General features: G+C 43.9%; 1 protein-coding gene and 2 long non-coding RNA genes across 6 annotated transcripts in view; 2 read left to right on the top strand and 1 right to left on the bottom strand.

Annotated features, from left to right (window-relative positions):
• The window catches only part of LOC116075712, a 34,545-nt gene extending 26,665 nt beyond the window's left edge, over positions 1-7,880 (top strand). For both annotated transcript variants that reach the window (XR_004112691.1, XR_004112690.1), the window contains exons 4-6: positions 751-919; positions 7,616-7,721; positions 7,812-7,880. This is a non-coding gene — a long non-coding RNA (uncharacterized LOC116075712). The remainder of the gene's footprint in view (positions 1-750; positions 920-7,615; positions 7,722-7,811) is intronic.
• Srgap1 (SLIT-ROBO Rho GTPase activating protein 1) overlaps positions 1-11,418 on the bottom strand; it is a 297,115-nt gene that overhangs the window by 154,930 nt on the left and 130,767 nt on the right. For all 3 annotated transcript variants that reach the window (XM_031348981.1, XM_031348982.1, XM_031348983.1), the window contains exons 2-3: positions 10,845-11,040; positions 6,087-6,249 (exon numbers count right to left, since the gene is read on the bottom strand). In XM_031348981.1, coding sequence (XP_031204841.1) covers positions 6,087-6,249; positions 10,845-11,040 — 359 coding nt within the window. The remainder of the gene's footprint in view (positions 1-6,086; positions 6,250-10,844; positions 11,041-11,418) is intronic.
• The window catches only part of LOC116075713, a 7,941-nt gene continuing 7,483 nt past the window's right edge, over positions 10,961-11,418 (top strand). Inside the window, exon 1 of the long non-coding RNA XR_004112692.1 lies at positions 10,961-11,171. This is a non-coding gene — a long non-coding RNA (uncharacterized LOC116075713). The remainder of the gene's footprint in view (positions 11,172-11,418) is intronic.

The following is an 11,418-nucleotide window of genomic DNA, read 5'->3' on the forward strand; positions in this document are numbered from 1 at the left end:
GTGGCCAAACTACATGCAACCTTATTTCAATTTTAAAAATCTGTAACATACAAATAAATGTAACCCATATATATATACCTATATATATTTCACAATTATATATATATAAAGCCTATATATATTTCACAATTATATATATATACATATATGTATATAATTATACATATATATACACATATATATAATTACACACATATATATACATATATATACATATATATAATTGTGAAATATATATAGGCACATAGCATAAAATGTCTGTGTAGTATACATATAAACATACATATTAATATTCAAAAAATGCAAACCATTAATGGACTGTGTTAAATTGGGTAATTAAGATGTTTTCAGTGTTTCTTGCATTTCAATAAGGGAGTTATTGTTATATTTTAAAATTATATATTTTATTATAAATTATTGTTATATTTAAAAAATAAGACTATGAAATGGGTTGGCAGTTTTCATATTCAATGCTTCAAAATGTATAGGTCTTAAAAAATATCTGTGCGTGTGTGCGTGCATGCATGCGTATGGGGTGTGTGTGTATGTGTGTGTATGGGGTGGGTGTGTGGACGTGGGTGGATGTGTGTGGGGGTGTGTGTGGGATGTGTGTGTGTGGGGTGTGTGTGGGGGGGGTGAGCTGCCTAGTCTGAGCCGTAGTGAGCATATGGAGATCAGAGGGCCAACGTGTCAGTCCTCATTCCATTCCACCATGTAGGTTCTGGGGACTGAACTCAGTTTCTTTCTTAGGTTGTGAGCCTACCCTTTAACAGCTGAGCCACATCTCCAGACCTGAACTCAGTTTCATCAGCCTTGGAGGCAAGCACCTTTATCTGCTGAGCCATCCTACTGTACCCTCATGAACTTTTTTCTCAAAACAAGGTCAGAGCCTTGGAGATTGGCAGTACACCAGTGGTTTGTATGTATTTCTATTTTTTTTTAATTAACTTCAACGAAAACATCTGTTTGGACAAGTAACTGACTTTAAATGTTCCCCTTGGCAGAGCGGCTTTATCCCCACGAAACGTCTCTGTCCTTCATACTGAAGCATATAAGTAGGTACAGCTTATTTGACAGAGCAAAATGAAAGAAAGGGCTATGGATCTCAGCCGTCATCTCCTCCTCCTGTCAGATTAAGCCAGGCAACCCTGAGATGGCCAAACTTGGCTAAGGATTCAGATCTCTGAGTCTGAATCTGATAAACCATGCGCTTAGGCCAGGGGAGGGCTACTCTCAGTGGCCTGAGGCCAGTCTCAGCTGCTCTAGGGTGGATGACTGACATATTTGCTGCCTCCATCCACAGATAGCTTTCATCAGGCTTTAAAAAAAAAAAAATCATTACATCTGTTCTCCGATGATGCCGATGATGCTGTGCAAGCTCTAGAGCATGCTTACTCTCTCCACCCCTCCTCCCCACCCCCATCAACCTCTCCTCTTCCCCGCAGTCGCTCCTACACATTCAGGTCCTTTTTGCGAGCCACTGAGTTCAACCAGGTGCTGGAGCCTGAGTTTAGAACTTCTCTGGAGCCTGGTGGGCCCACCTATGGGTACCTGACTGAAGACAAGGACTCCTCCTCCTCTAGAATCCACCAGCAGCCTATTGTTCAGCAGGAAGTGGCAGAGCTCCTTAATCCTTCCCCAGCCCAGGACAAACAACAGGCCCAGTCTACAGCAATGTCAGCAGCAGTGGGATAATGATTCCAGGAGTGTCTTATGCAGGCACCCACGGCTGCTGTGTGTCCATGAGTATGACAGCTTTGTTCCCTGCAAAAGTTGTTGTTACACAGAAGTCTTCCCCAGACTCTGGCTCTTACAATATTTCTGTCCTGCCTCTCATTATGTTGGGAGGGGTGGCAGTGGTGTTTGTGTTTCATGTAGAGCTGAGTACTCCAGCATCAATTAATTAGTCTCTGTACTTGGACCAGTGTGAGTCTCTGTCTTAACCATCCACCAAAGAAGCTTCTCAGATGAAGACTGAGAACCAAGGTTGCAATAGCCCCCCAGGGTTCTAGGACTAGCACTAGCTATTCAGCTATGTGAGGCATCTCCCTTCTTTTTTTTTAACGTATACTTTTTAATTAGCTCACATGGCACTAGATTTTTTTATACAATAGTGGGTTTTGACTAGCCCTCTCCTACTGCAGTCTCTTCTTCCTCAGCCCCAAAGCCCAGGCCTGCTAAAACCTTCCCACCCTAGCATCCCTCCCTAAGGCATTCCTCCCCTGCCCTCCATGTCTCTTTCCTAGCTTCCTGGATACAGAAGGCACTACAAGTTGGTTACAGAAATCTAAGGTTCAAAATGAGGATCCCCACATGAGAGGCAGCATATGGCGTTTACCTTTCTGCACCTGGATCATCTCCTGGAATATACATGTTTTTCCAGTTCCATCCACTTATTTGCAAATTTCATTTGCCTTTGCATATGAAGAAATTCTAGCATGTGCATGTACTGCATTTTTATTACTCATTCTTCAGTCCATAGACATCAAGGCTAATTCTGTCCCTAGTATTGTGGATAGAGCAGCAAGAACTATGGGTGAGCACGATAGAAAGCATGTCCCTTCAGCTTGTATCCCTCAGCACACCCTTCCATCACTCCAAAACATGGCTTTTAGATAGTATCCATCCTCTCTAGGAGTTGTGAGGTTCTGTGAGCTAGGGCACAATGCTTGTTGCCATTTATGTCAGGTTCATATAGGACTGCTTCTATAACCGCTTCTGAGTCAAGTTCATGTACGAGGAACTTTACAACTGCTCCAATCTAATGAAAGAACTAGGTCTCTATGTTGTTCCCTACCACTCTGCATCGAATTGGGAATTCCTACAGAGTCTTCTTGATAATCACATCCATTTGGATATAAAAGCATTCCTGCAATTACCTGCTCCAAACTCTTGATGTGACAGAACAGTTTGGATAAAATGATTCTGCCTCTGATTACATTTAGGAGGCCAGTACTATCAAGCACACGGCATCTGTACAGATCTCCATAAAGATAGGAGATACTTTGAAAAATGATGACACCCCAAACTCACTCCCAAAGAAACACATACCAAAGGTTCCAGAGTTGTTCTAAAGGCCCCTCAGGCTCACTGTGAAGGTTCCATTTAGAGAGAGAAGAGGCTGCTAACTGTAACTAGCACTGTAACATTGGAAACCCGGTGCATAAGAAAGAAAAAGCGAGATGTGGTGGTACAGGTCTGTAATCACAGCACCAGAGAGGAAGACAGGAGAGAATCGCATTCCAGATAGCCCTGGCTCCCCAGCAAGACTGAAACGAACACAAAAACACAAAAACAACTCAAAAGTAAGCAGAAAAGATAAGTCTAGCAGTCCAAGGACCTGAGATTGGGACTTCAGTGTGGCGTGCTCCACTGAAGGTGGGCTGCGCTGGGCTTACGTGTTGGTGGGCTGACAGCTCCTTGGTGAGATTGTCTCTGTGGTTGTAATGACTGAGCCTCTCCAGCTCATCAGCCATCATTGAGAGAGAAGGCTGTTCAGGGTGTACACAACACCCCCACTAAACAACCAAGTTTGTAGGAATCTACTGCATAGACGACAAGCCTCAGCATCTAAGTGAGTAACGCATTCTGAGAGCAAACAAGCAGGCGTGTGTCCGCTTGCTCTTTTATTTACCGAGCATCCCCCAGACTCATTTTTACAAAAATTAGGATTTCATTTCCTCAACTACTGGGAATACTGGTTGTGGGCTGTTGAAACTCACAGCTGATCCCTCCCTGGGAATTGCCCTTGCGAAGCCCCTTCTGTCAAAGGGAGCTGCTTTTCCTACAAGCACTCCAAGTTCAAGGACTCGAAGGCTAAAACCCAAGGCTTCCCTGAAACAACTCCAGGGGTTCTTCAAGCCTCAAAGCTCACAGAGCTTCAGGCTCTCCCTCTGCCCCACCTTGCTTTGTTCAGTCTCAGGAAGAGTAGAGACAGGGTATTCTCTTGAATCTGGAGAACAATCTCCCAAGATCACAAAACTAGGAAGCAGAAGAGTCAATCGCAGGTGACTAGGAGACTATTGCCCTTGACTAGGTGACTATCATCTTTGTTTCTACTGCTTCATTAAGCCCTTTGTCCTTGTCATGAGAGGTCTCTCCTTATTTGGCCCATCCTAGGTAGCTTCTACCCATCACCCATTCTAATCCTATGAACTGCAGTCCGGTCCCAGCAAACTCAGTATTTTCCCATACACACGTGTTCCTGAAGGCCCTAGAAAGGACTCTTGTCTTTCCTTGTCTCTTATTTGAAGCCTTTTCTGTCCCTTGGGTTAAACGAAGACCCCCAACCTCCAGGCTCCCACAGTGGGCCGCACATCTCTTTAGCTTGGGAATTCATAATTATTATAATGTGTTCCTTGTGAGTAGAGATATGTCTTTTAAGTCAGTTTTGCCAGCCACACAGCTCACAGATGTTTGTTTCAGTGAATAAATAAATGAAGAGCTAGCCTTGTAAGTCCTGGCTGAATCCTTGTCAATGCCCCCATGTTGGTGAAGCATCTTTTAGTAGTATCCAAATGTGAGTTCGCGGCAACCTTCCTGAGACCAGCCTTTTTCCATCTTTGCAGCGTGATGCCCAGCACTTGGACTACTGCATATGCTCATGGATACAATCACACTGAATACCACAGATGGGGCTCATGGAAGAGCAAGACCATTCACATCCCTGGCTCAGTTGAAACTCATACACACACACACACACACACACACACACACACACACACACGCACACACTAAGCTCTCTTATTTAAGATGTTGATATTCCTCTGCCTAGTCTTAGATCCAATGCAGAGAGTTCTTTCTCCTTTGTTCAAAACACTTCTCTCCACCCCCTCTCTATCTAACACAGCATACAGTGTCTTAGAACTCGTCAAATTCCATTTCTAGTTCAGAAATCAAATCTAATGTGGCTACATCAAGCACAGCTGAGCCGCCTTCCAGCTGGCCTCTGACACTACCCCCTTGTTTTAAGAGGCCCCTTTGAAACACAAATAAAGCTTGAATCAATGGGGTGCACCCCCCAGCCCCTCTCTGAAGCTAAAAAAATTATGGAAGAAAGGTCTGGGTATCAATCTAAGCATGGAACACCATTAACACGAAGCTGAGGAGGTCTGTGGAGATTCATGCTCTCAACATAGAAACCGAAAGCTAGGCAAGGAGCCTTTATACAGGAAATGTTCCAATTCTGTTATTGTTCTCAACAAAAATGTGCAAACAACAAAAGCACTCGTTGCAGGCTGACTGAAGTTAATGATGGCATGAAGACTTAGAAGCCCAGGTTTTGTTGTTTTGCTTTGCTTTGTTTGTTTGTTTGTTTGTTCATTTCTGTAAATGGATTCAGGAAGGAGGAAGCTTTCTAACATATTAGAAACTGAATTTTCTGGGCCCTGTGGAATTTTTTTTTTCCCCACTTCAGTCTCTCATAGAATCTGAGGCTGGGCTTTAAGAAGACAATGTGATAATATTTTCCTGGGAGGATCACACATGTGATGTGCTTTACAAGCCTGGTCATGCGTGAGCCAGGAAAGAAGCACGTGAGGCCCTCCTGTCTAAGTGTAGGGGTCAGAGGAAACAAAGGTGAAACTTGCAGGTACTTAAAAAAAATAAAGATTTTTATTATTATAATTAAGTGTGTGTGTACATGTGTGTGAGTGTGTGTGTGTTTGTATACGGGTATAAGTGTGGATGCTTATAGAGGGTAGAGGTATCAGGTCCCCCTGGAGCTGGAGTAACAGACAGTTATAGGTTGCCCAGCTTGGGTACTAGAAAGCAAACTTGGATTCTCTTAGTATAAGTTCTTAACTGCTGACCTCAGGTACCTAACCAAAATATTTCTTTTGTTCATGTTCCTCATGTCAAATATTCATTATATATCTAGTAGATAATATTGTATACACTAAAACATATATACACACACATGTGCATATACATATACACTACAAGCATATAGTATAAGTACACATGCTCAGGTTTCATCCTCTAATTTGTGTCTTTAGAATGGTCACGCCTTTAATTCTCTTCTCATATGTGGCTGTAGGCAAGGTGGTTATCTGGAAGCACACTATAGCAAGGTGGATAGAATCTACCTTTTTAAACATCCGCGTGGAATCCTCGCTTATCTGCATGAATCGCATAATGACATTGTTCAGATAGATGTCACTCAAGGTGGCGTGGTCTTTGCTCTCTCTCCTCACTTGGTTCAGGAGCAAATACCAGCAGTTCACTGGAGACAACAGGTTCTGGTCTTTCCTGAGAGATAGAGAAGGACAGAATTACCACCAGGTCACCCAAGAGAGAGGTGACTCATGCAGATGGAGGAGCTGCAGCAGATGTGGCTGCCACTGTTCATTGTGGTCTGAGTGTTTCTTAGATCAGGGCACGGTACAGCCTGCAGGGATCCTGCAACTTACCAGGCCTGGAAAGAAAACTTGGCTCAAAAACCCTGGTCCAACCTCCCACCCCTGACCAGGGCCCCAGGAGCCCAACCTAGACAGTGCTTAGGCAGCCCCCAGGTTTAGCACCCCACTAAGGAAAGCACTTAAGTTTATATGAAAATCTATTGGCTACTGTCTCACACACAGACTGGTCTGCCGCAGCTCACAAAGTCTGCTTTGAGTGTTCAGCCTACTGCTGGAAAAGAAATTTGGCTAGGCATGCTTGCCACAGAATACAAATTTGAGGGTTATTTATTAATCCCTGGATGCAGGGACTCCAGCCTCCAAAAACCATTCCCAGAGAATCTGAGCTTTATGGTATTGTTTCGAGGTTTATGAATTGAATCCAAAAGTTTGCAGGCTCATGGCATGTCACACGTCCTGATGAAATTCACAGAGCCATCTCAGATTCATAAACAATCCTGGTTTATTTCAGATGATAAAACCAAATGAACTACAAAGCCACATATACTTAGACATATATACATACATATTCAAAGAACAACTCCATCCTGATACAGTGAGCAACCAAAATGTCACTGCTTGAAAACAGAAATTAAAAGCACAATTTATTGTTGTTGACTATAAAAAAACTAACCCATGAAATGGCAAAGTGGCAGTGTTTGTGCTAACTCAGGAAAAGAACTGTAATCAGATGTGGGGTTTTATTAGTTTATCTTCTTTTTCATTTGCATATGTACATGAGAGGGGAAGGAAGTGGGGAGGGGAAGAGACAGGAGAGTACATGTGCCAAAAATTCCTTGAGAATATTTCATGTATCTTTGTGTTCTCAGTGTCCACTCAGACGAAAGCACCAAATGTCATTCCATCGATTCACATTATTATCATTGCCTTGCTATTAGCACCAACCATAATATCAATAATAATATAGTAATAACAGCAGCTACCATTTATTGAGTAAGAAGCAGTAGGCAGGTTGAGGCTGGGGACTTTAAGTCAGGCTTAGAGGTACAGGCAGACAACCCCAGCAGCTTGGGAGGCTGAGGCAGGAAGATGACCAAATCCCAAGCCAGCTTGGATAACTTGGGAGAGAGCCTGCCTCAAATTTGCATAAATATTAGAGGTTGTGGGTGGTTCTTTCTCTAGGTTCTCATCTCAGCTCCTACTTTTTTTTCTGTGTGGCCGTGGGACAACAGTGCTAACCTCTCTCTGTACTTCAGACTCTGTACAATGATGAATAGTGTAACCTGTCTCATGAGGTCATTATGAAGATAACCTGGATGCCTATCCATGTTTAAATGTTTGTCATCACGTCTCGGGCACATAGTAAGTACTGAGCATATAAAGTTGGCTATTTTTATCTAGAGGCTGCTCTGATCAAGACTTAACATTAACTCTATTTAATCCTTACCACAGCCACTCACTGTGTCCTGACTGTCAACAAGAGAGCTCTAAAGCTTACCAAAGACTGGATAAGGACCAAAGTGAGTATCAGAGTGAGTCTTTGTGTGGGATACTGATCCCAGCCTTGCTCTTTTTATTTGCAGTAGTGGCTTTTAGGCTAAGGACCGTTTGCACAGATACTGTCCCCAAATGGAGTAAAAGCAGGATCCAAGGTCTAGCTTCAATGAGCGTGAGCACAACTCTGCTAAAGACTCATTTGTCTGGCAAAAGGAGAATAAGTGCTTTGCGCATGTGTGCACATGCAGGACTTTGCCACTTACAGTCAAGCCTTACGAGCGCCCAAGCCTCCTGAAGCCTCCTGTTAGAAAAGCTCAGAAGAGGTATGTAATGACAAGTCATGCAGTAGTCATTATTCAGACCCAGGTCTGGCTGGCTTGTTAATGAAGTTGGGTTTTGAGTTTCTGATCCACTTATAATCCACTTCAACTCCAGCTCTATAGTCAATAATGAAGAATGCTCAAGTCAAAGGCAATTTAAAGCTGCATGCGTAAATATTTAATTGCATTTAGTTGAAAGGCACATGCCCATGGGGGTCAGAGAACAACCTTCGGTAGTTTATTTTCTTTCCACCATGTGAGTTCTGGGAATTGAACTCAGGTTACCAGGTTTGGCCTCCACCAGTTAGGCCATCTTGCTAACCTGGCTACACTTTTAAACCTGGGTTCAAGGTCATGGAAAGGTTTGAAGTGGAACTTCAAGGTCACTGAGAAGAGGCCCGGTTCTCAGTAGCATCCCCCAATCTCCAGGCTGAGCAGGCGGGTCTCTTTGTTGCTCCTGAGTGGAAGGGTAGTTGGGTTTTATTTCCTCTATCACTGCGGTGGGCTAGCCTCTGGAACTGGAGGACAACGAGGAGAGGCTTACAGTGGAAACTTTGTCTTAATCCTCATCTATCTTTATAAATCTTCGTCTAGTGTAGATCTCATTGCCACCTGCTCTTCTGCAGGATTAAGGGATGGGTACCTTTGTGAATACACAGACCTTCACATTTCTTGTACTTTTTTTTCTGACCATGGAAACATCCCTCGCCTCCCTATGAATCCAGGTGTATCCTGAGGGCATTGGTTACATTGTAACCATCATTTCTGGGGTTCTTATGGCACCACTGTTTCTAGATTCCCTGGCCTACTGTGCATTCTGAAACAAAAGCCCATGCTTCGGTTTTACTATCTCTCCATCTGGGTATCTGCCCCTCCCTCTAGGGTGGCTACAACCACACAGCCACACACCCTTGGTGTTGACCCTTCCTGGTTATCTTCCTGTAGCCAATAACCTTGCTTGTCACTTGAATGAAGGTGTGGGCAGGTCAACTTAAAATGCCGCAAAGATTCCTATGTCTGCAGGACAAAGGCCAAATTGCCCAGAAAGATATGTTAGAGTTGTGGTGTGCTCCAGTTAATGCCTGTGGCCACAATGCACCTCCAATGACAGTATACTCTTAAAGAACTACTATTTTACAAACCTGGGCCTACCACCCCTCCCTGCTGGTTCTTAACCATGAGGTTCACTTCTTCAGTCCCTTTTTGTAGTCAGCTAGTCAGTATGTGTCCACTTATGGATCACTCTTCTTGGGGCTAAGGAGATGGCTCAGGTGGTAGTGTCTGCCTTGTAGGCACAGCATGTGAATTTGAGCCACGGACCCCAACACTGAGGAGGTAGAGAGAGATGTGTAACACCTGAGGTTCTCTGGCCTCTATGACAGGTGCACATTCATGTCTGTGCACCATTACACATATATGCATATTCTCTCTCTCTCTCTCTCTCTTTCTCTCTCTCTCTCTCTCTCTCACTCACTCACACACACACACACACACATATTCTCTCTCTCTCTCTCTCTCTCACTCACACACACACACACACACACACACACACACACACACACACGCCACTCTTCCAGGACCTTCCCTTCTCTGCCTCCATTACAGAACATGCTTCAGCTTCCTCTGTCCATGATATCCTGGGCCTGCCCTTGTTTGCATACTTGTATGCGATTACCTACTTATCTCTGTGACCCTGGGATTTACATTATAAAGCAGTCTCATGAACAGAACACCTGTATGTTCTTTCTAATCCAATGAAGTACATTAATGTTAAAGTTTAGCCGTGCTTACCCATAAGCTATTGCTGAAAGTCTTTGTTTTCAAAAGTTTTGATTATAAGTTCTACAAACATGTCAGGTGAAGGAAAGGCATGTTCTCCAGGAACACTAAATCCAAACGAAAGTTATTGCTTATTTTCATACAAAATTCATTAAGAGTGCTGCAGATCTATAATCCTGGTACGTGGCAGGCAGGGCTGTCATAAGTACCAAGCTAGCCTAGGCTACAGAGTGAGACCTGGCTTTAAGAAATGGAAAAAAAATAAAGAAGAAGAGGAGGAGGAGGGAGGAAGGAGGAAGAAAAGGAAGGAAGAGAGAGAAGAGGAGGAAGAGGAAAAAACTTGAGGCTTTCGTTTAAAATGGCTACTTTAAATTCACCCTTTCAAATGTCTACTGTGGCTGATATCAGCTCCTTCTCTATAGTTGTTAATTTTATAAACATTGGTTTAAAATATAAACTTATGTGTATGTAGCATAAGTGGGGATGGAGAAAGGCTGTTAGATTTATGGGGACTTGTTTGCCAATAACTTCATAGACAAAAGAGGAAATGTCTAGAACCAAAGAGGTCTGGAGAAAAGACAAAGTAGCCATGGCCTTGGAAAGGTGAATCTGAAGGAAGTCTCCTCACCATCTGCCCATCTGTCCATCTGTCTGTCTCTCTCTCCATCTATCCATCCCTTCTTCCCTTCCTCTCTCTCCCTCCCCCACCCCTACCTGGATCCCAGGTATTGAACCAATACAATAGCTCAAGTCTTCCTCCCTTCCTCTCTACCTTCCTCCCTCCCCTCCATCCCCACCAACCCCAGGTATTGAACCCATGACCCCATGCATGCTAGCCAAGCCCTCAGCCTCTAGAGCAATGCCCACAGCTAGAAGCAGCCTTTCTTACTTGAACTGTTGGTGGTCCTTAGTGCTTCTTGTTTTGGCCATGAATCTTTCTGCCAGCTTCTCCAGGCTCCGAGAATATTCTGTCTCAATTTCAGCTTTTTTCCGGAAGAAATCTTGTAGGTCCTGGAGCAGCTGAACTCGCATCTCCGTCTGCTGTTCCAGGCATTTTTGTTGCTCTACCAGCTGGGCTCGGATTTCTGAGGAAAGACAAGAATCCCCCGGTGATGTCATGGAAGTGACCACGAAGCGCAAACAGGCAAGGCATGCAGAGTGACTCCTGTCACAGGGGCAGCCCTGTTTACGGCCTCTGCTGGAGTCCTGTACCCAGGTTGGTTTTTACTTTTTATATTATGTCCATTTATCCACCATAATTCTGTGTATGCATGCATGTGGACACATATGCAGGACAGACTGGGTGCGGGAACCAGAGGACAACCTGTAGGAATTGGTTCTGTCCCTCCATGCAAGTCTAAGAGATTGAGCTCAGCTCATCAGCTTGCTGGAAGCACCTTTACCCACTGAGCCATAGCACTGGCCCTTGGTTGTTTTATTTAAAACATCTGCTGGCCTTCTCC

This window comes from Mastomys coucha, unplaced genomic scaffold, assembly GCF_008632895.1.
Source record: "Mastomys coucha isolate ucsf_1 unplaced genomic scaffold, UCSF_Mcou_1 pScaffold4, whole genome shotgun sequence".
Classification (NCBI taxonomy): Eukaryota; Metazoa; Chordata; class Mammalia; order Rodentia; family Muridae; genus Mastomys; species Mastomys coucha.